At 35.8% G+C, this 15319-nt stretch overlaps 1 protein-coding gene across 1 annotated transcript in view; it reads left to right on the forward strand.

The window, feature by feature from the left end:
* Positions 1–12937, forward strand: part of USP15 (ubiquitin specific peptidase 15) — a 103249-nt gene extending 90312 nt beyond the window's left edge. The window contains exons 11-24 of the mRNA XM_009281118.1: positions 1399–1572; positions 1920–2078; positions 2777–3001; positions 4627–4710; positions 4803–4897; positions 5075–5263; positions 6127–6242; positions 6372–6647; positions 6954–7024; positions 7392–7507; positions 9411–9560; positions 9977–10080; positions 10650–10738; positions 11038–12937. Coding sequence (XP_009279393.1) covers positions 1399–1572; positions 1920–2078; positions 2777–3001; positions 4627–4710; positions 4803–4897; positions 5075–5263; positions 6127–6242; positions 6372–6647; positions 6954–7024; positions 7392–7507; positions 9411–9560; positions 9977–10080; positions 10650–10738; positions 11038–11223 — 2034 coding nt within the window. The 3' untranslated portion in view covers positions 11224–12937. The remainder of the gene's footprint in view (positions 1–1398; positions 1573–1919; positions 2079–2776; positions 3002–4626; positions 4711–4802; positions 4898–5074; positions 5264–6126; positions 6243–6371; positions 6648–6953; positions 7025–7391; positions 7508–9410; positions 9561–9976; positions 10081–10649; positions 10739–11037) is intronic.
* The last annotated feature ends 2382 nt before the right edge of the window (positions 12938–15319 follow it).

Consider the following 15319-nt stretch of genomic DNA (forward strand, 5'->3'; position numbering starts at 1 on the left):
GGTGGGGGGGGGGGGGTGGGCTTGGGATCACCACTACTAGGAATAAAAGCTCTTTGCCATTTAGCAAGAGAAAAATGAGCTTTCTTCAACCCTCAGTGTCCAAAAGGGCCTGTAATACCAGGATTTTTTTGCAGTGTTGACAGCTCATTAAAGCTTTAGGTGAGGAGGGAGAGAAAGAAAGGAGTGTGATATGGGCATGAAACTCAGCTCTCTACAGCATGTGACTGGTTTTGCTTTGTAATATTGCCCAGGTATGATAGGCAGAAAGAGGAATAACTTTTTTTGCCCCGCTCAATAAAGTTGTAATTCTTCCAGTCTCAATTGTTGCATCTTACGCAGTAGCATATGTGGAGCTAAAATTTTTGTTCGTCCCCTTGTTTGCAGAGAGGCAGAGATGAGACTGATGAAATATTTGACCTTTCTTGGAATCTTTAATAGAGGAAAGAACGCAGAAAAGCTTATGATGCTTAGTGAAGAAACTTTGCTAAATCTATATGCTAAGGCATGGCATGGAGATAATTTCCAAGTGATGGAAAAGTTTTTGTTTAAAGGAGTAGCACACAAAAATTCGAAGTGGTTTCCTAAAACTGCAAATCATGCTTCAGTGATTACATCCTGCTATCTCTAAGTGCCGACAGAAGAGACAAGTGGTACAGAGCATGTCATTATCTCAGTCTAAACGAAGGCCCTTGCTTTCCTTGAACTAATTTCAGCTCTAAACAGCTTCACATAATTTAAAAGAACATAGGAAGGGATGCACCAATTCTGATTCAAGGTCTAGTCCATCTAGCATAGATTGCTGTCTTCAACAGCATCCATAAGCAGATGCTTAGGAAGAGAAGGAATAGGGCAAGCATCCTCACCTTCCCTTCCCTCCCACCCCTGCCAAAAAAAAAAAAAAAATCTGTTTTCAACTATTTTCTGCTCACATGTTGTTCTGAATGTGGTGTAATTTGATTTAATAAGCCCTACTGTCGCTCTCTTCCAAGTACCTATGCAGTCTCCCCTTGAGGCCCTCTGAATATTGTGTATCTATAACAACTTTCAGCAAGGAGTTTCATAAAGCTACTATTCATGTATCAAGAATATATCTTTTGTTTGTTTTGAACATCGATAAAAATTGTGTCACACTGTGGTTGGCTGGACTACTATGTCTGAATTCTGACATAAAGCTTTTGAAAAATATTACCTGTGCATAACCTGTAGTGGTAGCTGCAGCCAGTCTTGGTTTAAAACCATTATTTGTTTTTGTAAAAGACCTTCCCCCACACACACCTTGCAGGCACTAGGCATTACAGTTTAATGTATTGTTCATGGCTGCTTTAACAAAGTTCAAACATTCTTTGTTTAGAACTAATTCAAATCACTGTTCTAAAAATTCTGTGTTTCTATTTACAGTGTCTGAGCAACACACCTCCTCTTACAGAATACTTCCTCAATGATAAATACCAAGAAGAGCTGAATTTTGACAATCCTCTAGGAATGCGAGGTGAAATAGCAAAATCTTATGCAGAGCTTATCAAGCAAATGTGGTCAGGAAAATACAGCTATGTGACCCCAAGAGCATTTAAGGTCAGTAGGGAATTTAACCTGAATGTACATTGTCAGTTTTGATTTTGTAGTTTAAGTATACAAAACTTAAGGAAATATGCAAGAATAAGAATTTGAAGTAATATTCATCAGTATGCAGTCCATTCACTTAACTGTTAAAACACTTGGATGTATATTTAAATAAGCGTCAACTGTCCCTGTGCTTTGGTCTTTGAGAATTAGTTTTGGCTTCCTGTCTGCATTGAAAAGTTTATCTTTTATAACTTTACAAGTTTTACCTTTTCAACTTCCTGTTGTAGCACCTCAGAAGTATCTATTCTTTATAACAATTAAGGTACCAGAAGTATTTGTATTTTTTTTTTTTTTAGACACAAGTGGGACGATTTGCACCACAATTTTCTGGTTATCAACAACAAGATTGTCAAGAGCTACTGGCTTTTCTCTTGGATGGATTACATGAGGATTTGAATCGAATTAGGAAAAAGCCTTACATTCAGTTAAAGGATGCAGACGGGAGACCAGACAAGGTAGTGTTTTTGGTGTTGATCTTCATTTTCGTCAAGGCTATACGTTGCAAGACACTTCTACATGATTGTGCACTGAAAGGTTGAGACGCTGATCACGTGTTGCTTTTTCTGGAAGAGATTTCAGAAAATAAGCCAAGACCTTAAAATGGAGATCTTGTTCAAGTACTTGTGTAAATTCGTGTTTATTTGGAAGATAATTGGGGGTGGGGGGGTGTTAAGGCTTTGTTAAGACCTTTTTGTTCGATTCAGTGCGGAGTTCAGTTGGAAAAACAGTTTCCATTCTGTTGTTCTTTTATTCTTATATCTAAAGTATGCGGCGTTCTGTCTCTCTCCAGTACTCTTACGTTAGGGAAACTCTTCTAGCATTGAGCTGCAAGCATATAGATAATTTCTTTTGTTATGAGTATGAGTTACTTCAGATAGAATTTTTAGTCTTATTTGCTTTTGTCTTGCCCCAAGCCACTTGAAGTCTTTCTCAGAATACATAATACCATTGACAGAATCTCTGTCCTAGGAAAAGCATACATCTTTGAACCTGTGATCCTGATAGTAGTAACATATCTTACAGGGTCTTTTGGAGTGAGATTTCTATGTTTAGGTGGTAACTGAGAGTGTTCTATCAAGTGTGCTCTTACTAATAATTCTCACTATTCATTTCCTACTACTTTGTCATAACCCAGGTCATGCTTTAATTACAGGTGGTTGCTGAAGAAGCCTGGGAAAACCATTTAAAAAGAAATGATTCCATCATTGTAGATATATTTCATGGCCTTTTTAAATCCACCCTAGTTTGTCCTGAATGTGCTAAGATATCTGTAACCTTTGATCCCTTTTGTTACTTGACACTTCCATTACCCATGAAAAAAGAACGCACTTTGGAAGTTTATTTAGTTAGAATGGATCCACTTGCAAAGCCTATGCAGGTAAGCCTCTTAGTTTATGTACAAAACTCCTGATTCACGTGGCATTAACAATGAACCCGAGTTCCTTTACATTTTTTAAATTTATAAGTAGAGTAAGCAAATCAACAAGCTTTTTTTCTGGTATGTGTTCTGAAGTCCCACTTAGAAAGCCTGAGGGAGACTATACATACCTTTTTATATTTCTATCAGTTTCAAGGAAGATACTGGAAATTTCTTTATGATTGTGTTAATAAGGCTTCTTAATCTTTAAAATGTATGCTGTCCTCATTTTTTATTTTAGTGTTGCTATAATGAATTTGTATGGTTATTAAAAAAATATTTATACACTTAATCCAGACTTAATTCCTCAGTTTCTTAACCTCAAAAGGCAAATATTGGTAATGAGTGGTGCAAAAAACCCCATGACTAAATATATTAGGTAGTCCTGAATTCTTCTATGCTATCACTTAATAGTCAAAAGAAAAAATTTCAGATGAGATTTCTTTGTAAAGAGTATCTCTTTTGCCTTTTTCTAGGAAGGATGGTATTATACAACTTAGAATGGCATGAAACAATGTACATAGGTTATGGTAACAAAATCATGATTAAATGGTTCTAGCTGTAGCTGAATGGGGTAAGCGAGGATGGGTGAAATAAATAAGACACGGGCAGTTAGGCAGACTTGCAAAAAGGCTTTAACACCTGAAATCAGAGAACTGTAAGAAGGAAAGGGGGCGGGGGGGGGGGAAGGGAGTGTTCTCAAAGGCAGTATGAATTGGGGAAGTCAAAGATAAAGGGACATGTATTAACTAGTGGGAGATGAGCCTGCTAGAAATTTAATTATTTGTGAGAACACATTTGCACAAGGGACACACAGTAGTTGAAAATGACCCTGTATGACATGTGAGATGGTTCTGCAGGAATGAATAGAGTTTGGGAAGAGTACAAGTTCAGTAGAGCTTTTGTGCTCTATAATAACTATAAGACTTAAGGAGATACCAAACACATGCTGTACCTGGCAATTAATTACAAAGTTATAAAACCTTATTTCTAATTAATCCTGTCTTTATTTATTATGCAAATAACAGGTAAGAGTCCTGTGTGGAGTTTCATTACAAGCTGCAGGTGTACTGCACTAAGGGAAGACACAGAGAGGTTTTCTTTGACTGTTAATCATGAGGTTCTCTCTCTGCATGTGAAATTAGAATTCAGTCTTTATCCATTGCCTGCCATTGCTTTCTTTCCCAGTAATATTTTATAAACAACTTGTGTTGTATTCCAAACTTAAGAATCTAGTCAACAGCATGCATACTGTTTAAATCCTTAAATAAGTAGGTGCTGTTGAAATATAAGTAATTGGTGCTGTTAGTCATCTTATGGAGAAAGCAAAATAACATAAAAAAGCATTATATAAACTAATAAATGTAGTATTCAAAGTGTGTGTGTATGAGTAAAGTTGTGAAGGTAACTGCTATGTTTTCAGCAGCTTTTGGAATTTGTGTTAGCTGATTTACATACTTTACACCTTAAGTTCAAGAATCTGAAAGAAGTACATGAAGTGTGCTGCACATGTGATAAGTTGTTTGGTTTTCTCCTCATGCATATTTGTTCTCTTAAAAAATTAAAGTGACGTTTTATTTTTTTAGTACAAAGTAGTTGTTCCCAAAATTGGAAATATATTGGACCTTTGCACAGCATTGTCGGCTTTGTCTGGTGTTGCTGCAGATAAGGTAAGAGTGATTTCTTATGTGAAGCACAACAATGAACATTCTAACACGTATTAACCTGATTTAATGATGTGTATACTCCGTTTTCTTTTTAGATGATTGTTACTGATATATACAATCACAGGTTCCACAGGATATTTGGTATGGATGAAAATCTAAGTAGTATTATGGAACGTGATGACATTTATGTGTAAGTACAGATAACATTCTTCAGGTCTCTTTCAGTTTGTTTAGTTATTTGCAAAAGATTAAAACTTTGACATAAGATAAAGACAAATCTTGGGGGTTTTGTTATTTTTTATTTTTTCCCCTTTGTACCCTTTTAAATGACAGTTGTTCTTTGTATTTCTGATTGTTGTTCTTTTAGATTTGAAATTGCTATCAATAGAACAGAAGATACAGAACAAGTTATAATTCCTGTTTGTTTAAGGGAAAAGTGCAGGCACACTAGTTACAGCCATAGTGGTTCTTCACTGTTTGGTCAACCTTTTCTCATAGCAGTGCCTAGAAACAATACTGAAGATAAGCTGTATAACCTGCTGCTGCTAAGAATGTGGTAAGGTTATTGTTTAAAGAAAAATGTGTTTGTTATGAATAATGCTAATAGTTGAAATCAGTGGGCACTTATTTTTACATGCATTGCTAACAAAAGGATTAGATTTGAGTACTTAGTCTTTTATTTGCTTTCTGTTAAATATGTTAAATCTGAAATTTTAGCCACTTGGGATGTGAATTAGTGTGGATTTTAATTTGATTTTTTGTTAGCATGACCTCATCCAAAAATTATTTGAGAAGACAGTAGAGAGTCAACCTGTATTGTCATCTTAGGGGAATTAATTCTGCTGTATAAATAGCTGTTTGTTAGGGCTTGGTGAAATGGAAATGTTTTGCCAATTATTCTGCTATGGTTATACCTCCTGTATCTACTATACAAGTTTATATACTAATTTATGTTGTAAAACTACGTGGTAGACGCTTTCTGAAACTAGACTGGAATAAGTGTCATGATGTGGAAGAAATCAGAATCATACCACCTCCAATTTAAATTTATGCTTCATTTTCTGTTGATGTAACTCTCTGTAAGTGAAACCATATTTTTTTTGTGTGTAAAAAAATATGGTTAATGAACAGTTAAAGAAGTGATTTCTGGACAAACAGAGACTAATACCAAGAATCAAGTTGTATAAAATGAAGTATCTGCCAAAAATATAAGATCATAGACAAGCAGAATTTCATATGTGCCTGTAACACTAGACATGTTAGGCAATAAAGCTATTAATTCTGAATAAATCAGAAAGGGGTGCAGGAATACAGTACACTAGAAAAGATTTGCTGTAACCATTTAATTATCTGGCTTGAACAATGTAAATATTTAAAAATCCATTGATTCTAACTGTTGCTTTCATTTGTTATATTTAGCCGATACGTAAAAACATGTACTGAAAGTGAAGACACTGAAGGATCCCTACATTGCTGTAAGGACCATGGTATCAATGGTAATGGCCCAAATGGAATACATGAAGAAGGATCTCCAAGTAAGACTGGAATATCTAAACTTGTTTAGTATTTTGTGTTTAATTTGGAACTGAAGTTAATTCTTTAGTGTCTTTCAATTATTGTTATTCTACCTCATTTCTTCCTCCTTATTCTTCCGATTGTTTCAGGTGAAATGGAAACAGATGAACAAGATGATGAATCCAGCCAGGATCAGGAACTTCCTTCAGAGAATGAAAACAGCCAGTCAGAAGACTCAGTTGGAGGTGACAATGACTCTGAAAATGGATTATGTACTGAGGATACTTGCAAAGGTCAACCACTCACGGGACACAAAAAGCGATTGTTTACATTCCAGTTCAATAATTTAGGCAATACTGACATAAACTACATCAAAGATGATACCAGGCATATTAGATTTGATGATAGGCAACCTAGGCTTGATGGTAAGTCATGGGGAACAGGTTGGGCAACCTTTGATTCTAATACTTTTTTCTGACTCCACTTCCATAGAAGAGTGTTTTATTCTCTCTGTGTGCTATTTGATATATCTTTTCCAACAATAAATTCTGTAAATTAACTCGTTATTGTAATTAACTCTTAGAAATGCAGAAATTGTGTGTGCTTCAATTTGTCATGTTAAATTCATGCTAGCATTGTTTAATTAATTTTGAAGAGTGTTTGCCCAAAGTTAATACAATTTCATGTAAAGCAAGAAATAATATTAAGAGAAAACATGTTTTTAATCTTAGAAAGATCTTTCCTTGCTTTGGATTGGGATCCTGAATTGAAGAAGAGATATTTTGATGATAGTGCAGCAGAGGTAAGCTGTTCATGTTGCTCCCCTTTCCAACACTAATAAAACTTAAATGTGAAAAATACAACTTAATTAACGTGACATAAGAGATTGTAAGTCTTCAAAAGAAGAAGCTAGTATATCTTTTTTCCACATTATTCCTAGTAAATATGTTGTTGTAAATAAACTTCATTTACACATCTAAGTAATTGGCAAATCTGAGGCTTACTAATTTGGAAGTAAATCTGAAGCTGTGAAAACTTTTTGCTTGAATGGTTTCTGCTCAGTTTTTCCATATATAGGAGCTTTGTAGTTACTGTTTATAGTAAGACGACATCACTAAAATGAGTTTTGTTTCATTTGTTCTCTTAACTCAAGAAATACTTCTCTTTAGGATTTTGAAAAACATGAAAGTGTGGAATATAAGCCTCCCAAAAAGCCTTTTGTGAAATTAAAAGATTGCATTGAGCTGTTCACAACAAAGGAAAAACTAGGTGCTGAAGACCCATGGTAAGGACAAAAAATTAAAATGGTTACGTTCTGTGGTGTATTTCTCAAAATGTAATCAAAAACACACGTCAACATTAACAGAGATACCTAACTGATTTCTTAATGGTATTTTAAATCTTGTCATTTCAAGCGTAGTTGAAAATTCTCAAAATGTTTTCTATTTTGATCCATTGCTTAACTAAAATTGTTACCATATACAGACGGTTATGTTTGTATAGGAGACAATTAATGCATTCAGAAGTAGGAGGAAGGGTAAATCTATACGATATTCTAGTCTGTGAACTGTGATCCACAGTGAATGAGTAATACTGTGCCAAATCCAAGGCAGTGGTTTAAACAAATACTCCTTTCTGAGATGAGAAAGGTTGGTGCATACTGAAGTTTTTTTATGCAAATACATAACTTGCCTTGCATTGATATATGAAATAGGGATGTGCTTAAACGACAGGTTTGTGGGATGGGAGATGTCTGTAGTCAGTAGAATCTCTCAAATTCATGTTCCAACCATTAAGTTTTTGGCAGAAGCTTTTATTCTGATTCATGGTTCTTCCAAATTATGATTTGGAATCCTATCTGAATATTCACAATTATGGGATGTTCCTGTAAGATCCTTCTTCTCCAGGAATCTTCTAGCAGATAAGAATCCTTCATCAACACCTGAAGCTCAGAATTAAGTTTGGAGAGAGGGTCTCCCACTTCTTCTTTTGTGGATACTTACAAGTTTTGGAGACTTTCAAATTTTGTCACCAGAGATCCTCCTTTATTTGGGCAGGGGAGGGGGCTGACTTACAAATTCTCATTTTTTTTTCTGGGTTGGCTAGTTTATACAACACTGGAAAGACTATTTGAGATACCGTATAACTCAAGTATGGTGAAGCGCTTCCATTTTTACAGCACATTTTAAGCAGAGTATTTAAACTACAAAATACAACTACTGCTGAAGTCGGGCAGTTGCTACTAGATACAGCTCACCAGAGGTCATTAATCACATTCTTTCTTCATTTGTCAGGTCTTCACAGGTCTAATCGACGAGAGCTCATCATCCCTAATCCAGTGCTATTTGTATTCCAAGTATTCTAAGCCAACTGGGAAAACAGTTCTTCAATTACAGCCTGCCCTTAGTTTTCCTAATTTCTTGTCTTTATCTGATGTTGCTATGTAAAGACACTTGTGCAGTCTTTTTTAATTAGGGCTTGTCTCTTCCCCCCCGCCCCCAGATCTTTACTTGTTAGATACCAAGTTGTAGAATATGCGTAGACCACTTCACAGAAGAGTTGCTTCCATGCATTGTTCTTACTTACCTTCCTCCCTGAGCCTTAGTTCTTGAAAGATTCAAGTATGCATTGCAGGGAACAGAAATTTATAAGTCACAGCCTCTTTAGTACTTGCCTACTAAGGAGACAAGTTTTTTTAGTAAGGAGTTTTTTCAGGTTCCAGTAGTCACTGTTATCTGGTTTTAGTGGTGGGTGGGATGGGGTGGGAGATGGATGAATTCGGAAATTGAAACGTGGAAGAACCACAGTTGTCTGTTACTTATGGCTTTTCATATAGTCAGTTTTCCTGAAGTATTTTCATAACCCTTCATCTTTTTTTATAAAATATGAGAAAGCTGTGTTTTAACTAAAGATACAGGAACTACTATAGGAGATGAGAATCCTGTATTGGGGGGTGCTACTTTTGTGTTTAAAATGCTGTCGAGCTTCACTGTGGGCATGCTTGCACACTAGCACCTCACGTTTTAAACCAGAAGCGGTATCGACAGCATTAGTAACAGAAGGTGGAACATGTGTGTGTTTCAGCTTTTGCTCATTCAGTTCCTCCCATGTTACTGGCTTTCTCTATGGTAATGTATTTTAACATACATATGGACTGCAGTTATTTAAATTTTTTTTTTTTCTTTTAGGTATTGTCCAAACTGTAAAGAACATCAGCAAGCTACCAAGAAGTTAGACTTGTGGTCACTGCCCCCTGTACTGGTAGTTCATCTAAAGCGCTTTTCCTACAGCAGATATATGAGGGACAAGTTGGATACATTGGTTGACTTTCCAATAAAGTAAGAAACCTAAATATTTTGGTGCTGGAAGTGTAAAAGTTAGCATGACTAGGGCACATGTTTAATCCAGCAATTTTGTAAAATGCTTTTGTTCTCAGCTTCCATGCATGGATCCAGTAAACACTGATGACAAAATGCTTGTAGATGAAAAGTATGAACTTGGAAAAATAATAATAGTAGATAAGTATGGAAGAACTCTATCAATAGTTTTGGCTAAGATTACTGGTTCCTGTTCCACTCCTCACAGAGCGAAAGAGGTGCACTGTCAGTGTAGTCTGGTGTATGTGTTTTTTGTGGGGAATATAAAGTAAAGGGATCAAAGACCACCAAAATGTGAAATGGTTAAAAATATTATTAACATGACCTTCTTTTGGTTGTTTTTTTTTCCTTTTTTTTTTTTTTTTTCCTTTAAACAGCGACTTGGACATGTCAGAGTTCCTTATTAATCCCAATGCAGGGCCTTGCCGCTACAACTTGATTGCTGTCTCCAACCACTATGGAGGAATGGGAGGAGGGCATTGTAAGTTGATTTCAAATATCTACGTCAGCTTTCTTTCCATGTTTATTTTGATTTAAGTACTGATCACTTTGAATCAATGGCATTTTTTAATGATTGAGGGGCAATTTTTTTCATTACTTGAAATGCTTTCACAAGTATTCTAACATAAAAATCTATATGAAATGAGCTTTCAAGGATAACTGTAGGTTCTTATACTTCTAGCTATGCATGTTGTGAAAAGAGAAAATGTAAGAGCTCCTAAGAGCTACCGCGCTCTTACAACTGATTTTGTCTTACTTGTCTGTATTTTTGTACGTTGTGCATCTCCTGAAAGAAGAGAGAAAAATGAAAAAGCAATTGAGGGATTTTATTTTGACTGTCCTTTCTCACTATACATTCTCTTTAGAAGGGGAATGTTATTGGTTAAGCTTTCTTTGCTTAAAAAAAAAGTGTGTAAGTATGAATCTAATAGTGATAATAGGTTTTAGTTAGTTAAATGTCAAGTGTTTGACAGTAACAGACTCTAGCAACTGATTGTATTACATCTGTGAAGATACAAAGTCCCTAGATGCTGTACTTTTTTCTCCTAGATACTGCTTTTGCAAATAATAAGGATGATGGAAAATGGTACTACTTTGATGACAGTAGTGTGTCCACCGCATGTGAGGACCAAATAGTGGCAAGTACCTTTTGTTTTTCTAAAATTAGGACTGTTGATGTTTTCTTCTTGAGGGAAGAAAAATGAAGAGTAAATAACGAACCTTGCCGTAAATTTGTAGGTAGTAGTTTGTGTTCTTTCAAAGGACAGTACAAAGCAAAAATGGTTTGCTGCGACAGGCAAAAATAACTTAGATGAAAGCTTTGGATTTCTTTGTAATTTTACCTTGTAGACTTGGAAGCAAAAAAAAAAAGGGTAACTTGGATTGTGAATGTTTTGTCTGGAGCCTCACAAGCATATTACGTTTCTCTCTTTTACAGTCCAAAGCAGCGTATGTGCTCTTCTACCAGAGACAGGACACGATCAGTGGAACTGGCTTTTTCCCTCTTGACCGGGAAACTAAACAAGGTGCTTCAGCTGCCACAGGCATCCCACTAGAAAGTGATGAAGACAGCAATGAAAATGATAATGATATAGAAAATGAAAATTGTATGCACACTAACTAATGGAAGAACTAGAAGCCATAAAAGAGACTTTGTTACTGGGGATACCTATTGAAAGAGTGAAATTGCCCACCAAATTAAGAATAAAAATCTGAGATGGGGAATTTCAGATAACAGAATGTAAATCTTTATTACATTTTAACATGTGCAGTACTTGAAGTGAAACAATAAAAACTTAAACAGAAATTGTCTCTAATGCATTTACAGTCTTGTATTCACAAGCTATATATAGGAAATCACAAATAAACCCCTTTTAAGTTTTCTGCTGCTGTTCTGATGGATTATGTTTTCTTTTGTTTTGGATGTGAGTTAATAACTAAAATGTTAAATCTGTGGACTTCTGACATTTATTTTCTTAGTACTGCAAGAATACTACTGCCAAGTCTAGTTTCTGGATGAATATATACATGTTTCTTCGGCTGTCACACAGGCTACGAGTAAAAACGTCAAATATATAAGCAGTAGTTTTCTTGAAAGAGCAAATTTTTGTTTGTCCCTAAAAATGAATTTTTCTTTTTTTTTTTTAATTCGGTCACAATAGAAGAAATAGCTTGAAAAGGTGTTTTAACCTTTTGTGATATAGTTGAGCATCCAGAATATTACGTTCATCTTACTGCTGCTGTGGAACAGGTTCTGGATTTCATGCTGCATTAACAAAAAGTTTTTCAATTAAATGTAAGTATCCTTTGTTGCTTGTTGGAATCTACTCTGCAGACGTTATCTTGCTTATAAGACATGCATTATTTTAATCTGGTGTCAGTCCAAAATTTAAACTTGTGCTGCAAGTTCTCTCTCCCCAGTTTTTGTAGTTTGACAGCTTGCAAACTACTCTGTAATAGGATCAGAGTTAATAGTATTCTGTATCCATAGCAATGACTGTGTATCGGGCTTAGATGAGAATTTTTTCAATATACCCTGCCTTTAAATTGTTAACGAACAAAATGACTTTAAAGGTAGGCCTGTTAATTTTCTTTGTGTGTTCCTGATGGAATTCACCATAGCCTTACAGAATATCTGAGAAGGTAACTCATTATAAGAGAATTGGCATTTGCATGTTCAAGTCAGAACCTGTACAGTATATAAGGCATACAAACTTTGAATTGGATTTTAGTTAACTATGTTCAGGGGTCCAGGATGCCAAAATAAGTGTGACAGTTTGAAACATTTTTTAATTTGCTGCTTTCCCTTTGATCTAGTTGGAAGAATGTATTGTTGATTTGTATACAATACTGCCTTTGAGAGGGGCTCTGAAGTGTGGGGGCACACTTCACATATCTACTACCTGGAGAATTGCTTTGTGTCCCACCGTTTAAACAAATAATTTAAAAAAGCAAAAAGCAAAAAGTATGATGTTCTTCACTTGAACTAATCAAATACAATAGGTTATAAATTGTGTATTGTAAATAAAAGTTCACTCTGTGAGTGCACATTTTGGTAAATTATTTATTTATGTTAGCATTAAAAAGTTTAAAAAATTGCATTTAAACAGGATATAAATGAGGTATGTTGGACATGGCTTTGCTTTATACCTTGATATTAGAACTGGTGTTTCATCCTGGTATTTTAAAGCTGCTTTGAGGTTTTTTTTTTTTAAATGTAAACTAACCTCCTGCATGACAGAGGTTAAAATTTTGTCTGCACTTGAGTTCACTTGGGTTTACATTTGAAATGCGCATGTTTATTTATACAGATTTCAATAAAGCTATTCAAGGCCTTATTTAGTCTTCCATTTTCTTACAAATCCTTTTCCCGCAGTGTTTGTGTAATGGGTAGTCTTTGTCTAAGACTTACGTTATCGGTTACAAAATGGCTATTTAATGACCAACACGGAATAAGATTAATAGTATTTCCAGAAGATAGTATGTATAAAAGGGATTCTTTCCTGTCATTGTCTGGCTCTAAAAACATTTATATGGCTGCAGAAAAATTGTTTATTGTCGTAAAAATCTGTTATTTGTTTTTTTAAAAGTAATACTGTAACAATAATTAATCAAATGGAAAGATGCTAACTCTGAGACGGTTGGTAAAATGAGGCAATGTATTTAAGATTAGACAAACCGATATGGTGAGGGGAAGATGATACAAGCTTTTGGCTAAAAACCTTGTATTTAGGTGTGGAATACAGTAACACAATACAAAGCTATGTACTAAATAGCTTGTGAGTTTAACTTGCTTATTTTAATCAGAGCACTTGAGAGATGAGGTTTATCTGTGGAGTAGAGGAAGTAATCCTAGAGAAGCGATCACCTCTTTGACTAACACACACGAAGAGCCCCCCTACATTCATACTCCCACTGGTTTTCCCGTATCATGTTAGCCTAGAACTTGCTTGGAGAAACCACGAAGGAGCAGAGGATCTGGTCTGACTTACCAGAGACTCACTTTGGAGTTTGTAGATCGGAGCTGTAACATCTGGTAACTCGGTCTCCTAACGCACTTCATTCTCCCTTTGAAAATGCAGAAATACATACATATATGGGATCTTATGCTTGAAGGAATGTACTTACCTACTAATAGTTGGATCATCCAGATACAGTTTAAAAGGGTATTGATCAAAGTAACATTTAGTTTGGAAAAAAATACATAGATAGTTTCTAGGGTTTTTTTGTTACTGTCAATTTGGCTTCCAAGATTACACACTGAGTTTGTAAGCTTCCTAATCAGATATAAAAAATCAGTAACATTTCTATATGACTGTCTCGAAGGTTTCTGGGAATTCAGCCAAGTTGTGAGTTTTGTAAAACTATTATGTATTCACACATATGATAATTCATCCAGCGTGGACATGCTTAAAATTAAAACTACAGAAAGCATATTATTCTTTACGGTGTCTATCAAAAGTTACTGTCACTCAACTAGTCATTTATACAGGGAAGAAAAAGGGTCCTAACATCTCTTTTTACGAATCGTGTCTGATAATCATCTACAGTATGCTTTTTTTCTTCAGTTACATTGACAGCAAGCTTTTGATGGCTATAAGTATCAGCATAAACCCCAAAATGGTAAGATACAGTTAACCTTGTTAATGTGAGAGTCACAGAAAACAGAGTAGGAGGCAGAAGACAGCTTGCAATTCCCAGTTACCCCATGGGTTTTGTGACAGCAATAAGTCATTTAAAGCCTGGCTGGGAGGGAAGGAGAGGTGAAGAGAGAACTGCCCAGGACCTCTTGTTTTAGTCAGCTTCAGACAGCGTTCTGGATGCTTCGGTGCAGATCAGTTCCCTGATCTCTTCTATCATCCACTTAAAATTAAAGTCCTACCCGCCCTCCTGGCACACTGAAGTGAACTTTGCAACTTACAGTTGGGTTGACAGATGAGAAAAGCTGTCGGATATCGCCCTGCCAGATGATGTAGAAACATCTCCTGTGTCTACAGCTAGTTGCTAATGGGAAGGCCACAGCCCCTTCTAGCTTTCCCAGCAAGTTAGCGCTGCGTTATGGAGTGCGGTGTATTTTTTTAAGTATTTTGAAATCTTTAGAGGGAAGTCGGTATGGCAGGCAAAGAAATTAATTGGCAAACCCACCAGTTTTCTTCAAAAATTATGCTGCCTCCTTTGATGTCAGACTCTGTAATTTCAGGGTATGGTTTTTCATTGTTTCTGCGTACTAGCTACTTTGACAAAGAAAATCACTATAAATGTAGTGAAACAATTAATACGAAAACTGTATTTGATAGAATAAGCATGTTCTTAGTCTGCAGGCAAATTGCTCTCTTCAGATTTTTTAGTTCTTTTTCCTTGGGGGGTAAACAAATTCTGAAAACGGTTCCGCTTTCTTAGTTCCAACATTGCATGCTTTACTGGCACCGCATGCTCCTGAGGCAGGCAGAGAGACCTGTCTTACTGGAAAGAAATTAAATCTTGGAATAGCATGGAAACCCCAGAAGAGTCCAAATGTGACAAGTTTATGACCAATTATCCCATTAATTAGGGAATGAACTGGGTCGGTATATGCCAGGTAGCATTAACAGTCATCCTGGGCCAAATGCAAAAGCTGATACAGGACTCAAATTATAAAGAATTCCCATCAGTCAGTATCGGTTTATGAAAAGTAAGATTGGGGGGGGGGGGGGGGGAGGAAAAAAAAAAAGGGATTTTAG

This window comes from Aptenodytes forsteri, unplaced genomic scaffold, assembly GCF_000699145.1.
Source record: "Aptenodytes forsteri isolate BGI_AS27 unplaced genomic scaffold, ASM69914v1 Scaffold4, whole genome shotgun sequence".
In the NCBI taxonomy this organism is placed as follows: Eukaryota; Metazoa; Chordata; class Aves; order Sphenisciformes; family Spheniscidae; genus Aptenodytes; species Aptenodytes forsteri.